Source organism: Schistocerca americana, chromosome 11 (assembly GCF_021461395.2).
Source record: "Schistocerca americana isolate TAMUIC-IGC-003095 chromosome 11, iqSchAmer2.1, whole genome shotgun sequence".
Taxonomy (NCBI): Eukaryota; Metazoa; Arthropoda; class Insecta; order Orthoptera; family Acrididae; genus Schistocerca; species Schistocerca americana.
The window spans coordinates 143,664,930-143,692,426 of record NC_060129.1 but is presented as its reverse complement, the minus strand read 5'-3'; the positions used below and the strand labels follow the sequence as shown (position 1 = coordinate 143,692,426).

The 27,497-nt window shown below is 43.7% G+C and overlaps 1 protein-coding gene across 2 annotated transcripts; it reads right to left on the bottom strand.

The window, feature by feature from the left end:
* Positions 1-260: 260 nt before the first annotated feature.
* On the bottom strand, positions 261-27,274 carry LOC124553752 (ankyrin-1-like). 2 transcript variants are annotated; one of them, XM_047127686.1, is made up of 7 exons: positions 27,257-27,274; positions 24,002-24,155; positions 23,842-23,889; positions 21,003-21,552; positions 15,688-15,828; positions 12,275-12,415; positions 261-797 (listed from the first exon to the last, which is right to left on the bottom strand). In XM_047127686.1, exons 2-7 carry the CDS (start codon positions 24,087-24,089, stop codon positions 320-322), a joined length of 1,446 nt encoding a protein of 481 aa, XP_046983642.1. In that variant the 5' UTR covers positions 24,090-24,155; positions 27,257-27,274; the 3' UTR covers positions 261-319. The 2 variants fall into 2 exon arrangements, with proteins under 2 accessions (XP_046983642.1, XP_046983643.1); XM_047127687.1 differs by lacking the exon at positions 12,275-12,415.
* Between the last annotated feature and the right edge of the window lie 223 nt (positions 27,275-27,497).

The window sequence follows — 27,497 nt, the reverse complement described above, 5'->3', positions numbered from 1 at the left end:
ATCAGCGACCTCAATAGCCATTAGACATCGTGAGAGAGCACAACTGGGCCACAGTGTTTATTGTTAATGGATTATTTTTCGATTTCTATCTAGTTTTCAAGAATGGAAGCTCGAGTCTTTTTACTTTTCATTATACAGCTGCTTTTTTCGTTATGCTATCCATCTGGTGTTACTACAAGATTTATACACACTGTCTAAGAATGTGTACAAAAACTTACTGCAGGAGTTTTTGTAGGCTTTATTCTACAAACAACGAAAAGTACTGCTAAAAATGTTTATTTATTTTAGTCCACAGACATGTGTGGGACTCTCAGGTTTATCACAGCACGTCTATCACGTGCTGCTTGTTGTACTGTCTGGCGATGTCCAGTGGGGTGTTCCCATCGTTATCTACGGCCCCCATGTCGGCCCCTGCCTCCAGCAGCGCCGTAGCCGCTTCCGTCTCGTCATTGAACGCTGCAGAGTGCAACGGCGTCCACCCGTCCACATCCCTGGCGTCGGGGTCGGCGGAGGACGCCGCCAGCAGCCTGACGACAGCCGCGCTGCCGCCCCACGCAGCCAAGTGCAGCGGCGTCTGCTGGAACTTGTCCCTCGCCCCCACGTCCGCACCTGCCGCCAGCAGGCGCCTCGCCATCTCCTCGTATCCGTTGATACCTGCCCAATGCAGGGGGGTCCACTCGTTCATGTCCCTCGCCCCCAAGTTCACTCCAGCCGCCAGCAGTGCCTGCAGCTCTTCCACTGAGCCCTGAATAGATGCCTGGATCAGCCTCCTGCCCTTCTCCTCTTCAGATAATGTCCTGCAAAAAATCACAGATGTTCCAACACTATTTCCGAACACGCACACACACGCGCACACACGCATACACACGCGCACACACACACCTTATGAGGAAAATTATCACAGTATGGGAACACGAGATTCACAGTATAGGATGGTCGGCGCTGGCTGTTGTGGCCGAGCAGTTCTAGGCGCTTCAGTCCAGAACCGTGGTGCTGCTACGGTCGCAGGTTCGAATCCTGCCTCGAGCATGGATGTGTGTGATGTCCTTAGGTTAGTTAGGTTTAAGTAGTTCTAACTCTAGGGGTCTGATGACCTCGGATGTTAAGTCCAATAGTGCTCAGAGCTATTTGAACCATTTGATGGTCGGCGGCAGCCTCTCCCCCTGCATGGACTTGGAGCCACTACGGTGCAACTAGTTTGTTCGAGCTTCTCCCTTGTGACATCGATAGGATAGCTACATCGCTCGAATAGAGTGGCCAGCATGTTCTCCAGACATGAACCCTGTCACACATGCCTGGGATGGATTGAAAAGAGCTGTTTATGGACGTCATGACCCACCAACCACTCGGAGGGGTCTACGACGAATCGCCGTTGAGGAGTGGGACAATCTGGATCAACAGTGCCTTGATGAACTAGTGGACAGTATGCCATGACGAATACCGGCATGGATCAATGCAAGAGGACGTGCTACTGGGTATTAGAGGTACCGGTGTGTACAGCAATCTGGACCACCACCTCTGAAGGTCTCGCTGTATGGTGGTACGACATGCAGTGTGTGGTTTTCATGAACAATAAAAAGGGCGGAAATGATGTTTATGTTGATCTCTATATCAATTTTCTGCACAGGTTCCGGAACTCTCTGAACTGAGGCGATAAAAAACGTTTTTTTATGTGCGTGGATTTCCTGCCATTGTGCAAAAGTTATTCGCAAATTTCTCGAAACAGCGTAACCAAATGCAGAAACCTACTCTTTACCAAGAAATATTTTGGCTGAAATATTTGTATAGCACTAACTTGACTCCACTGCATATATACAGAAACTCATTCTCATGTCCAAGTCCCCATTTGTACAGATAAATGTGCTTGCATAATAACAAACACATGCACCTGCAATAAATTACACACACACACACACACACAATGAACGTGGAGTCTTTTGGTTGCAACATATCTGAACGCAACAGTAAACCACAGGATAAGAGAGTGAATCAATGACTCATGCGCTAGCTAGATTACCATGATAAATTTTGCTCCAAGTAAATCTTGACTTCCTAAACACAGCATAGAACTCGTAACGATTGATGTATGTCCTCAGAAATTCACCATATCATTTGCATGTAACTGCCTCACTACAATCAGCAGAACTCATAATACTAAAATTCTGATATTAAAAACGGTGCCCAGCAATTAAATGTAGCAAACTATTTTTAAGGTAGAGACAATTTAGGATAATTTCATGTTATTTTCCTGCCAAATGTGATATCATTCCTGTTTAATCCAAAATCCATCAATCGATTAAGTACTCAGTTGCTTCCTTTATAAATATCACATGCACATGGAGTTGCTAATGTCGCCCTTCCGGCTCAAAATCAAATATTTCATATTTTAAGAATGGATATTACAATTCTGATAACTGTGGGAAACGATTCTTGATCGTTTGTATGGAAATGTGAGACAGGAAATGAGAATTCTGAACGACGGTACAGTGGCTAACAGGCTGGATGTTGTTTTGAGCCCAATGTTGCTTTCCAAGGCGTGGTCTCGTTGGAGACATTGCGCCTTCGCCTGTCTTTGGCGTGTGTACTGGCCCACAAGCACCCACGATTTCACACTAAACACGTGAAACGGTCAAAGTCACAACTACAGATTCTAACAATACTAAAAATGTGAGTGAAAGTCTGGGCTGTGGAATCAGGCACTTTTGCATAGAGTAATCGACATGGTTCAGGTCCAGACGTTTTTCTATCACTCCTACTGTTGTAGCGGCAACCAGATGCAAATTGATAGGACCAGTGGCATTGTAAGATCTTTAGCCTAGCAAGTACTGGCTTCATTGTTGTGGATTTTTCGGAATCTGTTTGCCTCACCAACGCCTCCAGTGCTACAAAACTCCTGCTCCCGTGTGACACGTATTCTGGATGGCCAACTTACTGGAAGTCTACGTTCTGTTACTATAGATACATGGGCACTTATATGACTGAGTGTTTTTGGCCGTTAAAGGAGAGGAAACTCTGCAGTCTGAATCTGATTTTGAAGCAGCCACAAACGTCTCCTACACTGGGAAGAGTTTCTGCTTTGGCTGCCTGTGTATGCTTGTAGGGCGAGCAGTGGTGTAAACCCATAGCAGTGTGTCCGAGGTGCGAACACAGGACAGCCTCCTCCTGCACCCAGGTGAACAGTTACAGAACACAGCTCACCAGACGCTTTTGTGAGTGGCATCCCCGGCATCTAACGGCCTTGCCTCAGTGGTAACACCCATAAAAACACTGTCGAGCTTGGTTAACACCTTGACCTGTGTCTACGTAGCATTGTTGGCAGGCGTGGTGCACTCAGCCCATGTGAGGCCAACAATCTCCTGATATGTGTGTATTACTGTGATATAATTTTGCAGTACATTCACTGATATACGAGGTGTGCTCAAAAAGTAATGGGAATTTTTGTCTTTCTTAAAGAATTTTTATTTATTCATCAACATCCGCTGTGTTTTCTTCAGAGTAATCCCCCTCAGATATAGCACTCCTGTGCCACCAGCTTTTACAATCTCGCAAGCACTTCAGGAACTCACTTTTCGTTATCGTTATCAGCTCCTTCAGCGATCCTCTTTTTCTCTCATTAGTGTTGGCACAACGACATCTCTTCACCGTCGGAAGTAGAAAGCAGTCGCAGAGCGCCAAGTCCGGCGAGTAGGTTAGCTGAGTAAACATAACGGCCTTGTTTCTTGCCAATAACTCACGAAGAAATATTGAGGTGTCAGTGGGAGCATTATTGCGATGCGATTTCCACGAGCGGTTTTGTCACATTTCTGGTCGTTTTCTTCGGATTTCTCCACCCAAACGGCGCATAACTTCCAGGTAGTATTCCTTACTGAACGTACGATCATAAGTCAAGAACTCCTGTCGCACTATCCCATTGTAAGAGAAGAAAATACTGAGATGAACCTTCACACGTGATCGAACTTGTCGAACCTTTTCGGTCTTCGCTCTTCAGGCAGTTACCATTAGGACGACTGGGCCTTAGTTTTGACGTCATATCCACACGCCCATTTTTCATCACCTGTTCTAACCTTTAGACGATCTGGATCGTTGTCGACTTCATTCAGCAGTTTCTGAGTGAAGTCTACGTGGCGTTGGTTTTGGTCGAAATTCAATAATCTTGGAACAAACTTTGGTGCTACACAGTTCATGCCGAAAACGCCCGAAAAGTTGCTTGGAGTGGGCCAGAGGACGTACCAAAATCATGAGCAACCTCTCTGGTGGTGATTCGGGAATTCTGGAAAACTATTTTGTGTGCTTCTTCCACATTGTCTTCAGTAATGGCTATCTTACAGCGTTCACGGCGATCGTCAGCATCTTCTCGACCCTCCGTCATACTTTTATACCACTCGTAAACTCTTGTCTTATTTATAGTAGATTCGCCAAAGACCACGATCAAAATGTTGAATGTATTGCTGAACTTTATTCCATTTTTCAATTAAAAATTGTTGCAAATTCGTTGATCAATATTATTCGCCAACAAAGAGGGGTAATGCAGGAGTAGGTTTAATAATGAATAGGAAAATAGGAATGCGGGTAAGCTACTACAAACAGCATAGTGAACGCATTATTGTGGCCAAGATAGATACGAAGCCCACGCCTACTACAGTAGTACAAGTTTATATGCCAACTAGCTCTGCAGATGACGAAGAAATTGAAGAAATGTATGATGAAATAAAAGAAATTATTCAGATTGTGAAGGGAGACGAAAATTTAATAGTCATGGGTGACTGGAATTCGAGTGTAGGAAAAGGGAGAGAAGGAAACATAGTAGGTGAATATGGATCGGGGGACAGAAATGAAAGAGGAAGCCGCCTGGTCGAATTTTTGCACAGAGCACAACATAATCATAACTAACACTTGGTTTAAGAATCATGAAAGAAGGTTGTATACATGGAAGAACCCTGGAGATACTAAAAGGTATCAGATAGATTATATAATGGTAAGACAGAGATTTAGGAACCAGGTTTTAAATTGTAAGACATTTCCAGGGGCAGATGTGGACTCTGACCACAATCTATTGGTTATGACCTGTAGATTAAAACTGAAGAAACTGCAAAAAGGTGGGAATTTAAGGAGATGGGACCTGGATAAACTAAAAGAACCAGAGGTTGTACAGAGATTCAGGGAGAGCATAAGGGAGCAATTGACAGGAATGGGGGAAATAAATACAGTAGAAGAAGAATGGGTAGCTTTGAGGGATGAAGTAGTGAAGGCAGCAGAGGATCAAGTAGGTAAAAAGACGAGGGCTAGAAGAAATCCTTGGGTAACAGAAGAAATATTGAATTTAATTGATGAAAGGAGAAAATATAAAAATGCAGTAAGTGAAACAGGCAAAAAGGAATACAAACGTCTCAAAAATGAGATCGACAGGAAGTGCAAAATGGCCAAGCAGGGATGGCTAGAGGACAAATGTAAGGATGTAGAGGCCTATCTCACTAGGGGTAAGATAGATACCGCCTACAGGAAAATTAAAGAGACCTTTGGAGATAAGAGAACGACTTGTATGAATATCAAGAGCTCAGATGGAAACCCAGTTCTAAGCAAAGAAGGGAAAGCAGAAAGGTGGAAGGAGTATATAGAGGGTCTATACAAGGGCGATGTACTTGAGGACAATATTATGGAAATGGAAGAGGATGTAGATGAAGATGAAATGGGAGATATGATACTGCGTGATGAGTTTGACAGAGCACTGAAAGACCTGAGTCGAAACAAGGCCCCCGGAGTAGACAATATTCCATTGGAACTACTGACGGCCGTGGGAGAGCCAGTCCTGACAAAACTCTACCATCTGGTGAGCAAGATGTATGAAACAGGCGAAATACCCTCAGACTTCAAGAAGAATATAATAATTCCAATCCCAAAGAAAGCAGGTGTTGACAGATGTGAAAATTACCGAACTATCAGTTTAATAAGTCATAGCTGCAAAACACTAACACGAATTCTTTACAGACGAATGGAAAAACTAGTAGAAGCCAACCTCGGGGAAGATCAGTTTGGATTCCGTAGAAACACTGGAACACGTGAGGCAATACTGACCTTACGACTTATCTTAGAAGAAAGATTAAGGAAAGGCAAACCTACGTTTCTAGCATTTGTAGACTTAGAGAAAGCTTTTGACAATGTTGACTGGAATACTCTCTTTCAAATTCTAAAGGTGGCAGGGGTAAAATACAGGCAGCGAAAGGCTATTTACAATTTGTACAGAAACCAGATGGCAGTTATAAGAGTCGAGGGACATGAAAGGGAAGCAGTGGTTGGGAAGGGAGTAAGACAGGGTTGTAACCTCTCCCCGATGTTGTTCAATCTGTATATTGAGCAAGCAGTAAAGGAAACAAAAGAAAAATTCGGAGTAGGTATTAAAATTCATGGAGAAGAAATAAAAACTTTGAGGTTCGCCGATGACATTGTAATTCTGTCAGAGACAGCAAAGGACTTGGAAGAGCAGTTGAATGGAATGGACAGTGTCTTGAAAGGAGGATATAAGATGAACATCAACAAAAGCAAAACAAGGATAATGGAATGTAGTCTAATTAAGTCGGGTGATGCTGAGGGAATTAGATTAGGAAATGAGACACTTAAAGTAGTAAAGGAGTTTTGCTATTTGGGGAGCAAAATAACTGATGATGGTCGAAGTAGAGAGGATATAAAATGTAGGCTGGCAATGGCAAGGAAAGCGTTTCTGAAGAAGAGAAATTTGTTAACATCCAGTATAGATTTAAGTGTCAGGAAGTCATTTCTGAAAGTATTCGTATGGAGTGTAGCCATGTATGGAAGTGAAACATGGACGATAAATAGTTTGGACAAGAAGAGAATAGAAGCTTTCGAAATGTGGTGCTACAGAAGAATGCTGAAGATTAGATGGGTAGATCACATAACTAATGAGGAAGTATTGAATAGGATTGGGGAGAAGAGAAGTTTGTGGCACAACTTGACCAGAAGAAGGGATCGGTTGGTAGGACATGTTCTGAGGCATCAAGGGATCACCAATTTAGTATTGGAGGGCAGCGTGGAGGGTAAAAATCGTAGAGGGAGACCAAGAGATGAATACACTAAGCAGATTCAGAAGGATGTAGGTTGCAGTAGGTACTGGGAGATGAAGCAGCTTGCACAGGATAGAGTAGCATGGAAAGCTGCATCAAACCAGTGTCAGGACTGAAGACCACAACAACAACAACAAAGATTCGATGGGAACTTAAGAAACGTATAACCTTTTCGAATGTCAACATTAAACTAAATATTCAGATCAACTGACCGAGCGAGGTGGCGAAGTGGTTAGCACACTGGACTCGCATTCGGGAGGACGACGGTTCAATCCCGCGTCCGGCCATCCTGATTTAGGTTTCCCGTGATTTCCCTAAATCGCTCCAGGCAAATGCTGGGATGGTTCCTTTGAAAGGGCACGGCCGACTTCCTTTCCCGTCCTTCCCTCATCCGACGAGACCGATAACCTCGCAGTTTGGTCTCTTCCCACAAAACAACCCAACCCAACTGATATTGCAAGAACCAGGGTGTATTCGACCCGGGAGATCCGGGAAAAACCCGGGAATTTTTTCGTCCGGGAGAAAACCGGCAAAAAACCGGGAATTTCTTAGAATTCCGGGAACTTTTCCTTGTCTTAGTTACCAGTTAAATTTTTGTGATTTTGACTGGTAAGAACCAATACTATAACGAAGAATATTACTGTATCCCGCTTCTGCAGAATAATGCTGCAGCAAAAAAACATGAACGAGAGAAAAAAAAACGAAAATAAAACTTAAGTCGCAAAGTAAATGGCGCCATATACAACAACAAAACACAGTGCTCATACAAGCGTCTACCAACCAAAGTGTGTCAAAGGCTTTGGGAAGAATATGCAGTGCTGCCTAACAACAAATTGCCTCCGATGAGCGTGACATGACAGTTGTTTACATATGATTCATTTGAGCAGTTGCGGGCGGGCTCTTGCGCATGCGCAGTTGAGTCGCCTTCTTCCGCTTCCGGCCACAGATGTGTGGCTGGGTGCCACTATCTAAATTGCTCCGGTTCGGAAATACCGTAGATCCAGGGCTGATGCACAGAGCAGTCTGCGTTGTAGTGAGGAGGTGGTTAGTCTCCATGTGACCTGTGCTTACGTTAAGTGATTTTGCTCTTTCCTCTTCGTTTATTGCTCTCACATTAAATGAAAACTAAACGGATTTCTGTGGCCGGGACCTACCAAATGAATTAAAATAAGTTCGCATAGTTACGGAAGGCTAAAATATGTTGTTAGTTTCAGGTTTTATTTCCATCTTTCTGACAGCCAAGCATTAATAACCTTGCAGAACGATGAAGTTATTTTTGTCGGTTTGCTAAAGAGATTTGACTTTTATTAATACAGGGTGATTCAAAAAGAATACCACAACTTTAAAAATGTGTATTTAATGAAAGAAACATAATATAACCCCACACTCTCTGTAGCATATCAGGCGTAACAGTTTGGATAGCTGCTGTTATTTCTCGTTTCAAATCATCAATGGTGGCTGGGAGAGGTGGCCGAAACACCATATCCTTAACATACCCCCATAAGAAAAAATCGCAGGGGGTAAAATCAGGGCTTTTTGGATGCCAGTGATGAAGTGCTCTGTCACGGGCTGCCTGCCTTGAACCAGTTTCAGACGATAAGGTTTCATAACTAACCTTTTTCGTAGGCCTCTCCATACAGTTGATTGTGGAATTTGCAGCTCTCTGCTAGCTCTGCGAGTCGATTTTCCTGGGCTGCGAACAAATGCTTGCTGGATGCGTGCTACATTTTCATCACTCGTTCTCGGCCGTCCAGAACTTTTCCCTTTGCACAAACACCCATTCTCTGTAAACTGTTTATACCAACGTTCAATACACCACCTATCAGGAGGTTTAACACCATACTTCGTTCGAAATGCACGCTGAACAACTGTCGTCGATTCACGTCTGCCGTACTCAATAACACAAAAAGCTTTCTGTTGATCGGTCGCCATCTTAGCATCAACTGACGCTGACGCCTAGTCAGCAGCGCCTCAAGCGAACAAATGTACAACTAAATGAAACTTTATAGCTCCCTTAATTCGCCGACAGATAGTGCTTAGCTCTGCCTTTTGTCGTTGCAGAGTTTTAAATTCCTAAAGTTGTGGTATTCTTTTTGAATCACCCTGTATTTTTCACTGAGGCAGTCAATTTATTTGAAACGAAGTGTTTAATTTCACACTGTTGGCTAGTTTCAACTGTTTGCAGCATTTCAAGTGCACGTTTTCCATCTTCTAGCTTGTATGGCGTTATGCCATAATAAAGAACCAAACATGAGATAATACAGTACTGGTACTCAAGAAAACTTACATCCGAATCTGGACATACGATTGTGGACTTTAAGCCGAATTATTCATTTTAGTATAGTGTTTAATTTCACACTGTTGGCTAGTTTCAACTGTTTGCAGCATTTCAAGTGCACGTTTTCCATCTTCTAGCTTGTATGGCGTTATGCCATAATAAAGAACCAAACATGAGATAATACAGTACTGGTACTCAAGAAAACTTACATCCGAATCTGGACATACGATTGTGGACTTTAAGCCGAATTATTCATTTTAGTATAGTTCACGAAATTCCGATGCTCCTGAAGTATCCTCTGATGTCTTGTTTCTTTTATGACATAATGCAAGATCTTTTAATATTTTACACGTACGAACATGCGGGCTTCCTGCGTCGTCATAGCTGGGCAGGCGCAGTGACGCCTGTTATCTGTCGCTCTCTGGCAACTGCTGAAACGAACCAATTTCTAACAGGTCACGGGAAAATATTGCGAAAGGTGGTTTGAAAAGTGTTACTTTCAAAGTAAATTTCCTTTTACGCAAGATGAACTGTGTGCGAGAATGTACAACGAATTTCTTAAATCACAGAGCGTTTCACTCTCATTTAAAGATTAACTCTTTGAGGATGACCATCTAGAAGAATTTCGAGCCCACAAGATCAGACATTTACGTCGTTATTAAAAATTTTATTGGCACATTTGTGTGCTGTATCTAAAAGTGTAACACACGCAAAATGATCAGCATTATATGTGGAAGCTTAGCTTTTCATGCAGCTTATTAATCTTAAAGACCAATATTATTTGTGAAAGCTTTGTTTTTCTTCTAGCAAAACTGTATATTCATTTAAACCATTAACTTTTCTTTTTGTGTGTTCGCGCTACTTAAAAGTGAGTATTTTTTTTTAACGTCCCGTCGACAACGAGGTCATTGGAGACGGAGCGCAAGCTCGGGTTAGGGAAAGATGGGGAAGGAAATCGGCCGTGCCCTGTCAAAGGAACCATCCCGGCATTTGCCTGAAACGATTTAGGGAACTTAAGAGTGATCTTGCTATTGGTTGACTACACTTCGTGTCCTGTGCTGTCATCAGCTGTCGAGATAACGTGACATGAGCTATGACTGGCTTACAAAAGCGCGTGGCAATCTCGATTTCATTGCTTCGGAGAGTAACATGCAGTGTTTGGTGCAATTCGAATTTATATCTCCGTAAAACGAAGAAATGCAGCGTACATGTTGCTGCACATCAAAGATCTTTCCAAAACGTGTTTTTTTCCCCTGTGTTTCGTTTTCTAAAGTGCCGGCAAATTCTACGTCTGTGTAGAAAACCATAAACATTCTAAGAATTGATAAGTTTTACAGTGCCGGGGAAAAGTATACTGTCTTTTAACACAGAAAAAGTTTATTTTCATGCGGGAGAAAGTGTATTTTCAACCAGGAAATCCGGGAATTTTTTTTCCTTGTCTCACGTATACACCCTGAAGAACACATCACAGACATGTGTACTAACATCATAAGAAAATTTTGAAAATTGGATGTATAAACAACGCGAAAATAAAATTTTCGATTACTTTTTGAACATATCTGGTACGTGGATGTGTTGCGAATAGAGTTAGTGATATAGCGAAACATCACGCCGGGAACGGTAGATTTTTGCGCATGGCAGTATTTATTACATCATCTACCCCGAACTATGTGCCGTACAATGATATGTTTTTTCAGCGACGTTTTCCGTTATATGTGAATGCAATATGCAAAATGCGTTAGGAACGGAGTTTGTAGTAACAAAGTAATAAATGAAAACGTCATACGAGAAACGGCAATTTTTCTGCACGATCAGCGAAAATTTAGAGAACGATAAATATTCTTCCTTTCATGATATGTGTTTGCATTTGCGAATATGGATAATCATGAACCGTACAACGGAATGACGACAGTAAAGATTTGTACCAGTCCAGGACTCGAATCCGTATGTCCCACTTATCACGACAGTCGCCCTACCATTACGCTATCTGAGCACGACGCGAACTTTTATATGCTGTCAACCATGTGTCTACAACCTGTTCTCGTGCGTACATTATGTATATTCCCATACAGGGGAGACATTTTACTTGAAAGGCGTTTGCCCAGTATCGATGGATGAATACGATATTGCAGTGTTGGTGTTATTCCGAATTACGATGTCGCATTCCTCCAGACATGAATGCATGTCCCAAGCCACATTACATCGTAATTTGGGGTAACACAGCCGCTGCAATATCCTTTCATTATTTCGTAGGTGCCAGTGGGGATCAAAGAGGAAATAGGTATGAAATTGTGTTTTAAAGTTTATTTCGAGTTACTAAGTACTCTCATTCTCAAATACTGGATGAATGTAATCTGGGTATTAGCGCATGTGGCGGTGTGCTTCAATAACATTCCCATCCTCACCCCTTCGAGATCTAGGTGGTTGTTACCTACACAGTGCTTCATTCCAGACAGGAAGTGTTGCATGTGTCACGTTTGCTTGAAATCGCTCCAGTGGAAATGTAAATGGAAATGTCGTGTGGCTAGGGCCTCCCGTCAGGTAGACCGTTCGCCTGGTGCAGGTCTTTCGATTTGACGCCACTTCGGCGACCTGCGCGTCGATGGGCATGAAATGATGATGATTAGGACAACACAACACCCAGTCCCTGAGCTGAGAAAATCTCCGACCCAGCCGGGAATCGAACCCAGGCCCTTAGGATTGACAGTCTGTCACGCTGACCACTCAGCTACCGGGGCGGACATCGCTCCAGTAATTTAGAATGGGATGTTGAACAAACATACACAATTACATGTTTATAAGATGTAAAGAGGAGATACAGTAAAGTGACATACCATTTCATGACCATAACACGTTGTGAAATCCCCAATAAGATGGGTTGTGAACGTGGAAGAGACACACGAGTAGTGACGCAACTCACCGCAGGAGAGCGATGTCAACGCTGTCAGGTGGGGGAGTGTGGTGGGTAGGCGTGGTCGGGGCGGCTGCGTCGGAACTCCAGCTGTGGTCGCTGTGCGGCTGAGCGGCGGGGGTCGTCCGGCTGTCTGCAGTGGCCAGCGAGCTGCACACAGGGACAACGCGTGGCAAAGTGTGTCCACGTGGAGGCCAGAGGGCAGTATTGCTGTGGGTCTGACAATAGAGCACAAACTGCCACAGGAAACAGCCGATTAGGTGGACTGATAGGGTAAAGAATGCGGAGGCTCTGTGCAGAATCTGAGAGGAAAGGAATATGTGAGCAACACTGATAAGGAGGAGGGACAGGATGATATCGCATCTGTTAAGACATGAGTGAATGACTTCCATGGTACTAGAGAGGAATGTAGAAGGCAAATCCTGTCCAGGGAGACAGAGATTGGAATACATCCAGAAGGTAATTGAGGACGTAGGTTGCAAGTGCTACTCTGAGATGAAGAGGTTAGCACGGGAGAGGAATTCGTGGCGGGTCGCATGAAACTAGTCAGTAGACTGGTGACCCTAAAAGAGAGAGAGAGAGAGAGAGAGAGAGAGAGAGAGAGAGAGAAAAGAAATACAAGTAAAAGGAATCTCCTGTTTGTTAATTTGCTTGCTAATCATTTCTGCTCCTGTCCAGCTTTCTTATGGAAACAGTTGCCTCACCACCCTGCAGCCCATCTCCCTTTACCATTGTGTATTAAGTCAAACACAACACTCTCAAAGTCTTAATTATATCTCCGTTATAGATCCTACATTGCTTCTCTCATGAAATCGAGTCTCACAATTTTGTCCCATCGATTCCCCAACAGCAACATCACTTGACCACAAAATGCTACAGTTCAGTAGTGTTGCCTCTACTGAAAGAGATAATTCTTGCACCCAGTCATAATATCCTATGTGCATCAACCCATTCTGACAGTTGCAAACAGAACATAAAATACTAATTAGATCTCCAGGTATTTAAGTACACACATCAAAAAAAGTTATGCATCACTGCAGTTTCAAGACCTCCTGAAGATAGACCTTCACTGTGGATATTGTATCACAGACATAGTCCCTTTGACTGTTCAGAGATGTCACTAAACCCGCCCAAAGACGTAAACAACCATGCATGAGCAGCATCTATTGGAAAGAGGGGGGTCCGACAGCCGATCAGTTCCAGTCATTCACCAGGAAGGAAGTACATGGCTCATATTGTCTGTTGTTCAACCATGCCTAGATGGTCCATGGCGCGGTCCACCTTTGCAACTAAGACACCATGTAGCACGGTACAGATGGGTCCAACAACATGCTGAATGGATTGGCATCACGTTGTCTTCACCGTCGAGTGTCGCAAATGTCTTCAACTGGACAATCGTTGGAGACGTGTTTGGAGGCAACCCGGTCAGGCTGAACGCCTTAGACACACTGTCCAGCGAGGGCAGCAAGGTAGAGGTTCTGACGTGACCCACCAACCACTCTGAGGGATATATGCCGAATCGCTGTTAAGGAGTGGGACAATCTGGAACAACAGTGCCTTGATGAACTTGTGGATAGTATGCCACGACGAATACAGGCATGGATCAATGCAAGAGGATGTGCTACTGGGTATTAGAGGTACCGGTGAGTACAGCAATCTGGACCACCACCTCTGAAGGTCTCACTGTACGGTGGTACAACATGCAGTGTGTGGTTTTCATGAACAATGAAAAGAGTGGAAATGATGTTCATGTTGATCTCTATTCCAATTTTCTGTACAGGTTCCGGAACTCTCTGAACTGAGGCAATACAAAGCTTTTTTTATGTGTGTATTTCCTGTCATTGTAGAAAAGTTATTCACAAATTTTTTGAAACAGCCTAACCAAACCCAGAAACCTACTCTTTATCAAGAAATAATTTGGCTAAAATATTTTTATAGCAGTAACTTGACTCCACTGCTTATATACAGAAACTCATTCTCTTGTGCAAGTCCTCATTTGTACAAATAAATGTGCTTCCATAGTAACAAAACATGCACTGACAATCAATTACACACACACACATTTGCTCCAAGTAAATCTTGACTTTCTAAACACAGCATGGAAGTCTAACGATTGATGTATGTCCTCAGAAATTCACCATACCATTTGCATGTAACTGCCTCACCACAATCAGCAGAACAAATAATACTAAAATTCTGATATTAAAGATGGCGTCCAGCAATTAAATGTAGCAAATTATTTTTAAGGTAGAGACAATTTAGGATAATTTCATGTTATTTTCCTGCCAAATGTCATATCATTCTTGATTAATCCAAACTCCATCAATCGATTAAGTACTCATTTGCTTCCTCTATAAATATCATATGCACATGGAGATGATAATGTCACCCTTCCGACTGAAAATCAAATATGTCATATTTTAAGAATGGATATTACAATTCTGATAACTATGGGAAACGATTCTTGATCGTTTCTATGGAAATGTGAGACAGGAAATGAGAATTCTGAACAACGGTACAGTGGCCACCAGGCTGGATGCTGTTTTGAGCCCCATGTTGCTTTCCAAGGCGTGGTCTCGTTGGAGACATTGCGCCTTCGCCAGGTGTGTGCACTGGTCCACAAGGACCCACGATTTCACACTAAACACTTGCAACGGTGCTACTTACTTTTGACACACACAGAACAGTTAAAGAGGTCAAAGTCACATCTACAGATTCTAACAACACTAAAAATGTGAGTGAAAGTCTGGGCTGTGGAATCAGGCACTTTTTCATAGAGCAATCGAGATGGTTCAGGTCCAGACGTTTTTCTGTCACTACTGTTGTAGCGGCAACCAGATGCAAATTGATAGGACCTGTCGCCTTGTAAGATCTTTAGCGTAGCAATTACTGCATCATTGTTGTGGATTTTTTGGAATCTGTTTGCCTCACCAATGCTTTCAGAGCTACAAAGCTCCTGCTGCCGTCTGACACGTATTCTGGATGGCCAACTTACTGGAAGTGCATGTTCTGTTACATGGGCAGTTATATGCCTCAGTGTTTTTGGCCGTTAAGAGAGAGGAATCTCTGTAGTCTGAATCTGATTTTGAAGCAGCCACAGACGTCTCCTACACTGGGTATTAGAGTATGTGGCGATGTGCTTCAATAACATTCCCATCCTCACCTCTTCGAGGTGTAGGTGGTTGTTACCTCCACAGTGCTTCATTCCAGACAGGAAGTGTTACATGTGTCACGTTTGCTTGAAATCGCTCCAGTAACTTAGAATGAGATGTTGAACAAACATACACAATTACATGTTTATAAGATGTAAAGAGGAAATACAGTAAAGTGACATACCATTTCATGACCATAACACTTCGTGAAATCCCCAATAAGGTGTGTTGTGAATGTGAAAGAGACACACGAGTAGTGACGCAACTCACCGCAGGAGAGCGATGTCAACACTGTCAGGTGGGGGAGTGTGGTGGGTAGGCGTGGTCGGTGCGGCTGCGTCGGGACTCCAGCTGTGGTCGCTGAGCGGCTGAGCGGTGGGGGTCGTCCAGCTGTCGGCAGTGGCTGGCGAGCTGCACACAGGGACAACGCATGGCAAAGTGTGTTCACGGGGAGGCCAGGGGGCAGTATTGCTGAGGGTATGTCCGCACACTGATAACAGGGCACACATTGCCACAGAAAATAGCCGATTCGCAATATGAATGGCCAGTCATTTAAGTAATCAGTTTACACACAACTTCTCACAAGTTTCCAGTACCAGTAGGTGTACGAAAGAACAGTTTGAATAAAATACACTAGGGTGACAAAAGTCATGGAATACCGACATGCATATATACAGGGTGATCAAAAAGTCAGTATAAATTTGAAAACTTAATAAACCACGGAATAATGTAGATAGAGAGGTAAAAATTGACACACATCCTTGGAATGACATGGGGTTTTATTAGACCCAAAAAAAATACAAAAGTTCAAAAAATGTCCGACAGATGGCGCTTCATCTGATCAGAATAGCAATAATTAGCATAACAAAGTAAGACAAACCAAAGATGATGTTCCTTACAGGAAATGCTCAATATGTCCACCATCATTCCTCAACAATAGCTATAGTGGAGGAATAATGTTGTGACCAGCACTGTAAAGCATGTCCGGAGTTATGGTGAGGCATTGGCGTCTATTGTTGTCTTTCAGCATCCCTAGAGATGTCGGTCGATCACGATAGACTTGCAACGACTGGAAAACCGTGCTCCAGTCTGATGAGTTCCGATTTCAGTTGGTAAGAGCTGATAGTGCGGTTTGACGGTGACGCAGACCTCACAGAGCTATGGAGCCAAGTCCGCAACAAGTCACTGTGCAAGCTGGTGGTGGTGGCTTCAAAATGGCGTGGGCGGTTTTTACATGGAACAGATTGGCATCTCTTATCAGACTGAACCGTTGACTGGAAATGCTCGAGTCCAGCTACTTGAACTTCACGTTCCCAGCAACGATATGACGTTATTGGCTCACAATTGTTCACAACTAGTTTGAAGAACATTCTGAATAACTCGAGCAAATGATTTGGCCACTTAGATCGCTCAACATGAATCCCCTTTCTCCTGACGTTTTCCGTTCTCCAAGTGTCCTGAATTTAACACTTGCTTAGAAGTAAGGCATTTTGACAGTTAAATACTACACCAGTGCTACTTTTTATGCACGAAATAGCCAGACGTTGAAGAGAAGAAGTTTTTGATATCTCAATTTAGTTCCTAGCCCCTTGTGTTCTCGAAAGAACCTAAATGTATAACTTGATTCGAAGGAAGCCTTTTTAACAGTCAAACATTACACCAATTAACTACACTCCTGGAAATGGAAAAAAAGAACACATTGACACCGGTGTGTCAGACCCACCATACTTGCTCCGGACACTGCGAGAGGGCTGTACAAGCAATGATCACACGCACGGCACAGCGGACACACCAGGAACCGCGGTGTTGCCCGTCGAATGGCGCTAGCTGCGCAGCATTTGTGCACCGCCGCCGTCAGTGTCAGCCAGTTTGCTGTGGCATACGGAGCTCCATCGCAATCTTTAACACTGGTAGCATGCCGCGACAGCGTGGACGTGAACCGTATGTGCAGTTGACGGACTTTGAGCGAGGGCGTATAGTGGGCATGCGGGAGGCCGGGTGGACGTACCGCCGAATTGCTCAACACGTGGGGCGTGAGGTCTCCACAGTACATCGATGTTGTCGCCAGTGGTCGGCGGAAGGTGCACGTGCCCGTCGACCTGGGACCGGACCGCAGCGACGCACGGATGCACGCCAAGACCGTAGGATCCTACGCTGTGCCGTAGGGGACCGCACCGCCACTTCCCAGCAAATTAGGGACACTGTTGCTCCTGGGGTATCGGCGAGGACCATTCGCAACCGTCTCCATGAAGCTGGGCTACGGTCCTGCACACCGTTAGGCCGTCTTCCGCTCACGCCCCAACATCGTGCAGCCCGCCTCCAGTGGTGTCGCGGCAGGCGTGAATGGAGGGACGAATGGAGACGTGTCGTCTTCAGCGATGAGAGTCGCTTCTGCCTTGGTGCCAATGATGGTCGTATGCGTGTTTGGCGCCGTGCAGGTGAGCGCCACAATCAGGACTGCATACGACCGAGGCACACAGGGCCAACACCCGGCATCATGGTGTGGGGAGCGATCTCCTACACTGGCAGTACACCACTGGTGATCGTCGAGGGGACACTGAATAGTGCACGGTACATCCAAACCGTCATCGAACCCATCGTTCTACCATTCCTAGACCGGCAAGGGAACTTGCTGTTCCAACAGGACAATGCACGTCCGCATGTATCCCGTGCCACCCAACGTGCTCTAGAAGGTGTAAGTCAAGTACCCTGGCCAGCAAGATCTCCGGATCTGTCCCCCATTGAGCATGTTTGGGACTGGATGAAGCGTCGTCTCACGCGGTCTGCACGTCCAGCACGAACGCTGGTCCAACTGAGGCGCCAGGTGGAAATGGCATGGCAAGCCGTTCCACAGGACTACATCCAGCATCTCTACGATCGTCTCCATGGGAGAATAGCAGCCTGCATTGCTGCGAAAGGTGGATATACACTGTACTAGTGCCGACATTGTGCATGCTCTGTTGCCTGTGTCTATGTGCCTGTGGTTCTGTCACTGTGATCATGTGATGTATCTGACCCCAGGAATGTGTCAATAAAGTTTCCCCTTCCTGGGACAATGAATTCACGGTGTTCTTATTTCAATTTCCAGGAGTGTATATATGTGGAAAATGGATAGGACTTGAAGGGATTAAGATTTCGACACTTTATTTACACAGCTAGTAGCATCTAATAATGAAATATTTCAGTTTCCCTTGAAATGATCAATTACATTTTTCTTTACTAGCCTGATTTTTTCTTCACGTAATTACATCTTTCTTCAAACCTGCACCTCACACTGTTATATTTGATACCCCAATTGTCCATCTTTGTCAGATTTTTCGTGTTGAAAGTAGGCTATAGAAATTCAGTCTAAAGTATTCCCCAATTCACTCAATAGTTTTCTCAATTAGCCTGATTATGTCAAAGGAAACGAACAATTTCTTTGCCCATTTCCCACTCTTCATTAGAATATAAAAATTAATAAAAAAGTTCAGTGTATAATTTGTGGGGACTACTGTTCTTGTTACACTCAAATGTTCGATAAGTCATTGAAAATAGTGACAAAGATATTGGATAAGTTAGTAGAAAAAGTGTATTTTTGTAAATAATCAGGAATTTATGATTGCGTATAGAAATTGATTAAAGACAAATGTGATTTTGGGCAGAGAGGAGAAGATAGTAGAAGAAAATGTCTGTAAAGTGAACTGTGTGTGTGTGTGTGTGTGTGTGTAATAATTATATGCCTGTGGTTAGTAATTTAATTTTACTGCTTTATTTAGAGTAACACATTTTGAAATATATGACAGGCTTTTTTTATCTCAGTGCAATCCTGAAACATAGTTGGAATGTTTTCAGGATGGATCAGTGCAAAGTTAGCCTCTCCACAGAAGTTTGTAGGTAATGTGTTGACAAATGGAAACAACTGTGGTAGGAGTGAAACTAGATATGGAATTTACGAATGCAGTCAATGATCGAGGAGATGTAGTCATGGGAAAAGAAAAAAGGAAACATTTTAAGAGTTTTATTAACCATGCCACATGTAGGAGCAATGTTTTAAGGCAGTAATCGTTTGACCATGTAATAAAATGAGTATCTTGTTCAATGTATAGTAATTAACAGATTTGACAGATTTCTTGTGGTCGTGTGTTAATGTGTGTTCTGGTTACTTAATCTAGCAAAGTCGTCTACGAATTTACCACTGACATAACATTAAGCTGTTTATAGACATACAGGTGATGTTAATGAAAAGCTGTGAAGTTGATGTTTTAACGAGAAAACATACAATTACCATATAATAATGCATAACATGTGGCACTGAAGAAGATGATGGTTAGGAATTATAACATTATCCGATTTAAGTTATCAACTTTCTGAAATATACATTTGAATACTGCAGACAGAATATGTTTAAAGTGTGTGTCATAGGATATCTTGAAAAGACTGCTGGTGATACGTATTTTGTTTCCAATATTCATTTTCGTGTTGCACGACAATGAGCAGGAGAGATCAGGTTTGAGTGGCTTACGAGACAGGATACAATTAAATGAGAAATAAGTCAGACAATGCAGACACCGTTATCTCGAAGGCAAGAACTCTAGTTAAAAACTGAATAAAAATTTAAAAATAGCTGAGAAATAAAGGAAAATTATGAGTATTACTGCTCACCAGACTTGTAAGGATGACTTGTACTATATTTAACTGAGGATAGTTCTGTCTGGAGGTCATATCAATTTTGAGGATGTTAGAGACCGATTAGTAGCTGCTGTGCATGGACTAGCGAAGTCCTGGTTGAATGAAGCACTGGAATTCACTAGACAGCCTTTAGTATCGCTACAGATAGCTACACGTAAGACAAGCAGCATGAGATTTGACCGTGGCTCTTCCAAGAAGCAAATACAGCGCCCTTGTCCCAAAAAACACCTCCTACTTGAGTTATAGAAAGGAGTGGAGAAAAGTCCAGCACATATCACGAGAATCAACTGACACTTTTGGGACGTTTTGGAATGCTGACTTCGTGTCAGGCCTCACTGACCAACATAGATACCTCTCAATAATTCAAGAACAGTCCTAATCGCATTTATTATTGTTATAATACCACCAACCGGTTTCAACCCGACGTAGGGGGTCATCTTCTGGGCGTTTACACCATTGACAGTTCCCTGCCGTTAGGTAGACAGGAGTGACACCACCAGCAGTCGACCAATGGTGTAAACGCCCAGCAGATGACCCCTACGTCGGGTTGAAACCGGTTGGTGGTATTATAACAATAATAAATGCGATTAGGACTGTTCTTGAATTATTGATTAATCATATTAATCGCTGCTTCTCTCCACAACCATGTTGTCCAGAACTATAGATACCTCTCCTCAGTGCAGCACTCCATGAAGAATGGGCTGCCATTCCCCAAGAAACCTTCCAGCACCTGCGAGAGTGGAAGCTACTGTCAAGGTAAAGCGTGGGCCAACACCATATCGAATTCACAGCATTACTGATGGGGGGCGCCACGAACTTGTAAGTCATTTTCAGCCAGGTGTCCGGATACTTTTGATCACATAGTGTACATATATAATTCTACAACATGAACATGTGAGTTGTCCCAAACTTACCTGGTTTTTGCTGATGGAACAGACAGCAGGCGGCTCACTTCCGCCCGATCTTCACGCTGGCTGTGCAGAGTCCCTCCCATCACGTGGAGCAGGTGAGCCTTTACGAAGTCAACCACGGCCTGCCTGAGGCTGTCAGAGGAGCGCCTGACTTGGAGCACAGCTGCGGCCGCTGCGGGCCCCCCAGACACCTGTGCGGCCACCAGCTGCTCACACTCCGCCTTCAGGGCGGACAGTCCGTATCTGTCAGCAGCGGCCAGCAGCTGTGGCGCCATGCTGTGCGCTTGGGGGACCCGGAGTGTGTACATGTAGGCCAGCAGCTGGCGTAGCACTGGACCCTCCACGCCCGAGATGGCAATGTGGCCGCTGCTGGCCTCCAGCGTGGTGTTCCGCAACATGGCGGCGAGCACGGTGCTCCTGGCAGCCAGGACGGCCCTGTGCGCCACCAGACGTGTGTCGCCCGCCACCAGCGTCACCACGGCTCTGTCCCCGGCGTCCAGAAGGGCGGCCAGGTCCACAGCTGCGGTCTCCTTATCCCTCTGAACTGGTTCCACTGTCAAAGATTCGGAAGTGTAGAGTCAACAGAGTCACTCTGCAGCACTTTGCCCTTAGACCATACCCTCCCCGCTGTGACAAAAGTCACGGGATAGTCAGTGGGGAACGTCTCGATTTTGTTGGCAAGGAGGATGGGTATAATGTTCAGCAGCTTCCAATCATTTGACAGTAGTCAGAGCGAATTCCACCTGCTACAAACGTTAACTACCTCTGCCCATGTTCAAGAACAACGTTAAGAGTGGTGCTTCTTTGCGTCTTCTAACAACCCTACCACAACAAAGGTCAAAATTTAATAATGATTGTGGTGTTGCTCACGCTGGTAAATACTGCATTTTCGGGCAACAACAAAGTTATTGTGTGGCAGGTGTCATTAGAGCACCGTTAATAAAGTCATTTCATGTAATAATGATTAAACTAGGCACTCATCTTTTCGTGTTTCCCACGCTGGTCTCGTTGTAAAATCATGGCTCAACTGTCGAAAACCTAGGTGATGATGATTCCAAGCTCAGATGCAAAGAGGCCTAGGTTTTATTCTGCTATATTCAAAAGTTTTATAGATGTGTTTCAGAAACGATTCTTGAAGATTAAACCTTCGAAAGTTAGCACAATGGTGATGTAAAAAAAAATAATCAGCACTCCGAATTTAAGTTACACTTCTTTTATTACTTTTGTTGCAGTATCACGTAAATCACAAAACACCACAATACAAAACATACTTGAAAACATCTTCCTCACTGTTAAAGTTCACATTTTGTAAGCTGACTACGTTATGCGTCCTTCCAAAATGACGTCCAAGACTTGACTTTCTCAAGGTCCGACTCTCTAACTGCTTATCGCTTACGCGCCCAAAAATCAGAGTTACAAGAACGTCAAAGATCATAGTGACAAAGAATAACCATAAGAGTAATATCATTGCAATATAAACATATCGACGTATCAAAGTACCTCTACATTAATGAAATTACATCTGAATGTTGTCTCAGAAATATGTTAACTACTTTACAGAAACACAGTAGAATATTGCTGGTATCGAGAGGTTGAGTTGAGCTGCCGTAATGGTTACGTAATTCAAGTACCATTACAGTCTGACCTAATGTTTTTCGTAATAGTAAACAAATAACATTAAAATAAGCCTTTTGATTGTTTTTTAATTTCTCAATCAGTGTAGCTAACACTACTGATAGTTCGCAGTAAGAATTGAAGCAATCGGAGCGCAAAACGAGGCAATCGGAGCGCAAAACGAGATTTATATTAACGCCGCAGAAAGACCTAGCATAACCTTTCCTAATTTGCTTCAAATTTTTTGAGATTTTGAGCGCTGTCAAACTCAAAAATTGCAACTTGCGATATATGGAGACAGTATACATTCCTGTTGAAGGGGAGAGCTGAGTGCAACACGGTCTGTTAGTTACAGCTTTTCCACAGTAACTACGTCACAAACGCCGAATTTTTGTGGAATTTGTCATGAAAAACTGTCATGCCTTCCAGAAATTCACAAAAATTCGCATTTATACATATTGATATACACTGGAATTGGGGGTGAACGGATCTTTGAACGATGATACCACTGCTAGTATCGTATCGAGTACAAATTTCGATGACAGCTGATGCTGCGGCACAAAATACGCTTCAGGCGGCATGCAACATAACAAAATACACACTATATCGCGACACAAGCAGAAGATTTGATACAATCAACAAAAAAAGGTGAAGTATATGGATCTAAGTTTCAGAGGCGAGTTTATCTGACATATGTCAGTTTATTCAGATACCAAGAAAAGTAAGATTATATATGTGAATGTCGGTAAATAACCATGCGAGTTACTCGAATTTTGCACTTTGCCGGTTTTGTGTCACCTTCTACTCTAGCGTTTCAAAGGTGGACACTGCAGCCTCAGTGTATCTGGCAAAAACGATGTAAGATATACAGCACAACACAACACTTCTTCTACTGCAGATGCCTAATGATGCGTTATTAAACCATTTCGTGAAAATATAACTGATGCCCTCCTAAGTCAGGCTACGATTATCACTGTAAGGATCTATGGAACATGTATACAATACACAAATAAATAGCACACCAACTAGTGATCTGTAACACCACAAGCAAGAGTTATGAATGTTTGTGATTCTGAGTACTGTGATAGGCAATAGACTCACATGATTACACTGTGACTTAAAGACGTTGTTAATCACTAAGTAAGACTACCACAATGAAATAAGCTGGCATCAGATGAAGTTCTTGAGCCATGAAAAGTGTTCAGGAATAATGGAAAAAAACACTTACCTCCATTGTCCGTTTTTAAACTATAAGCTGCGACTTCAGAATCAGAGCCTGCAAATGAAATTGATGGAAATCTTTATGAAAACACTGAACGCACTTAATATAAAATTGTTATTAATTCTACCCGAACTTATACGATCTCAAAAAAAAAAAAATATTTTACCTGTATTAGAGGCCAGGCTACTGTGGCTGGAATCTGTGACTATCGCCACAAAAATGCAGATGAACCACAAAATGCTTCTGCAACACATAGTGCCAGGAAAAAGTTATCACGCCAGGTAAACAACCTTCAAAAAATTTGTACCATGCAGAACAACCTGTAACAAATATAGTTACAAGTAATTTTAGTTAGCATAATTTAATGTAAATTAGCTAGTGTAGATTAATGTTTCACACTATTTATGGTGGTGGTGGTGGTTAGTGTTTAACGTCCCGTCGACAACGAGGTCATTAGAGACGGAGCGCAAGCTCGGGTTAGGGAAGGATTGGGAAGGAAATCGGTCGTGCCCTTTCAAAGGAACCATCCCGGCATTTGCCTGAAACGATTTAGGGAAATCACGGAAAACCTAAATCAGGATGGCTGGAGACGGGATTGAACCGGTCGTCCTCCCGAATGCGAGTCCAGTGTGCTAACCACTGCGCCACCTCGCTCGGTACACTATTTATGATTCAGTTTCTTACAAGATATATATATCACACTGTTCTGCACAATAGACACTGCCTAATTCAGCTAAGTAATATCTGAAATAGCTTAAGACACTGTAATTCTTCCTTACCCCAAATTAATTGTGAAAAAGTGTTCTCTAAATGGCGCATAGTCTTATTTCATACCTATATTAGTTGCTGTCATATTGATATCAACTTCAGTTTATTTTTATTTTTCTCAAATTGAAGTGCTGTATGTGACATTATGAGCTGATGATTCGCCGAAAGGGAGCAAGGGATGGGGGTGTGCTTGCCTGTAACAGCGCCATTTTTCTGTACTTGTGTTACTACAAGTAATTGTTAAAGTACTCAGATGCATTTAACTACTGTTACAAAATCCCTAAATTGGAACGATCACATAGATAATGTTTCAGGTGGAGCAAACCAAAGACTGCTATTCATTGGCAGAACACGTAGAAGGTGCAACAAGCCTACTAAAGAGACTGCTTACACCACCCTTGTCCGCCATATTTCGGAATATTGATGCGCGGTGTGGGATTCACATCAGATGGGACTGACGGATGACATCGAAAAAGTACAAAGAAGAGCAGCTCTATTTGAATCATCGCGAAATAGGGGAGATAGTGCCACAGACATGGTACGTGAACTGCAGTGGCAGTCGTTAAAACAAAGGCGTTTTTCGTTGCGACAGGATTTTCGCATTAAATTTAACTCACCAATTTTCTCCTCCGATTGCGAAAACATTCTGTTGGCACCCACCTACATAGGGAGAAATGATCATCACGATAAAATAAGAGAAATCAGGGCTCGCACGGAGATATTTAAGCGCTCGTTTTTCCCGTGCGCCGTTCGAGAGTGGAACGGTAGAGAGACTGCTTGAAGGTGGTTCATTGAAGGCACTTTATTGTGAATAGATAGTGTAATCACGCAGATATCGAAGAAACAAAAAGTCTCCACTGCATTTTTTTCATAAACTATTTTAAGGGTGTACTAACGACGTCATAGACTGACCAACGAAGAATTCACTTCATCTCATGTTTCATACAGATCGAGGTCGCACTTTGGGCCACAGAGACTGCAGTGAATTGTCAAGATTACGAGCAATTCGAGCAAGAGATTTTAGCTAAATGTTGATCTCGCTGTGTTCAGGAAAGACGTCGAAAGGAGGTCCTTAATCCGGAATCCTTAAATAGCAGACATTGTATCCGCTGCAAGTATTTTGAAAAATACATAAATGAAACACGTTACTGGGATGAGACCTATGTAACTGCGACATTCGAAGAGTATCAAAAGCCAGTCAACTACTGCATCTTAGGAACAAATGCGTCGAGAAATCTGAAACTGATCTGGAACACTTCATGTGTGTGCTGCAATCACTTGACCTGATACGAGAGGATGCTAAATTGAATAATAACAACGATAACAGTATAGCACAACCTCCTCCACTGCACCGGCAGTGCTATAATCGTGGTAGGACAAGAAAAAAAAAAACTAGTGTATTATGTGACCCATCTGGAACCATATTGATTGCAGTCCATCGAATTTACATAAGAAAGTTATTATGGCAATGGCCAAACCATAATAACTACTACGAAATGAAATGATCGTATGGCATTGTTGGCCGGGAGGCCCCATGGGGGGGAAGTTCGGCCACTGTATTGGAAGTTCTTTGTAGTTGACGCCACTTCGGCGACATTGCGCGTCAATGATGATGAAAGACACACAACACCCAGTCATCACGAGGCAGAGATAATGCCCGACCCCGCCGGGAATCGAACCCGGGACCCCGTGCGCGGGAAGCGAGAACGCTACCGCAACACCACGAGCTGCGGACAATAACTACTATGACACTAGTAGATGGAATTACCACATGGGAAGTTGCAACCAGTCGTCCACATATTGTGCTGTACGTGTCCCTTCACGTTTCCACTTCACTATCACATCGGAAGCTGTGGAGCTAGGGATGTTTACCAGTGTAGAAATCTCGCGTACAGGCGTATGACACAAGTGATACCCAATCACCTGACCACATTCAAAGTCCGTATTCCAAGAAGAATCGCAGCTGTATTACGAACAAAAGGGAGTCCAGTCCCTTATTATCAAACCGTTACCAAGTAAGTGCAGGTGTTCATATTATTTCGCCTATCCCCTGTAAGTAATACGCATAAAATATGACAACTTACGTATGTTGCAAATTTGGGTGGATTCGAACAAGTAGGGCCGGCCGGTGTGGCCGAGCGGTTCTAGGCGCTTCAGTTCGGAACCGCGTGACCGCTACGGTCGCAGGTTCGAATCCTGCCTCGGGCATGGATGTGTGTGATGTCCTTAGGTTAGTTAGGTTTAAGTAGTTCTAAGCTCTAGGGGACTGATGACCACAGATGTTAAGTCCCATAGTGCTCAGAGCCATTTGAACCATTTGAACAAGTAGGTATCGAGAGGAGTCTATCAAAGTTACTGTGGCCGCCCGAAGGAAATTCTGCCAGACCGGGACCCGTTCGGTTTCGCTGTAAGCAGCAGTAGGGTGCTAAAGTGGCGTAACTGACACGTACCGGGGCAGGATGCATCAGAAGAGTTGTTCCGCTACAGTTCGTGGGAAACAGTCGAGAAGAAGAAAACAGGGTTTTTTTCTTCGGTTTGCTCGACTTCGCAGCTATCGAGTGTGGGTGACACAGAGAACGAGAGACTGTGAAGGTGAGTGGAGTGACAGACACAGCAAACCGCGCACTGATGGAAGGACAGCGCAGACACTCACCAGCGTCGCCTCCTCCGCCGCTGCAGTGGCGGCCGGTCGCGAGCCCCGCCTTTTATACGCCGCCCCCCGCCTGGACCTTCCGCAGCCTCCCCTCTGCCCCGGACCCCCGCCTCCGCCCCCGCTCACCGCGAACCACGTCCTCCCCACGTGTCCCACATCGTGCCCAATCTCTCACAACACGGACGCTTCCCTTCCTCTTCCTTGAACTCGTACAACCGCAGTCTGTTTCCTGTAGAATTTG

Excerpts from the sequence above, each read along its gene's own strand:
- LOC124553752 (XM_047127686.1), bottom strand. The coding sequence starts at position 24,089 with ATGTGTTGCAGAAGCATTTTGTGGTTCATCTGCATTTTTGTGGCGATA. Across the intron at positions 15,829-21,002 it reads GTTCCATCAGCAAAAACCAG|CTCGCCAGCCACTGCCGACA; the intron begins GTAAGTTTGGGA and ends CCCTGTGTGCAG. Across the intron at positions 12,416-15,687 it reads GTTGACATCGCTCTCCTGCG|CTCGCTGGCCACTGCAGACA; the intron begins GTGAGTTGCGTC and ends CCCTGTGTGCAG.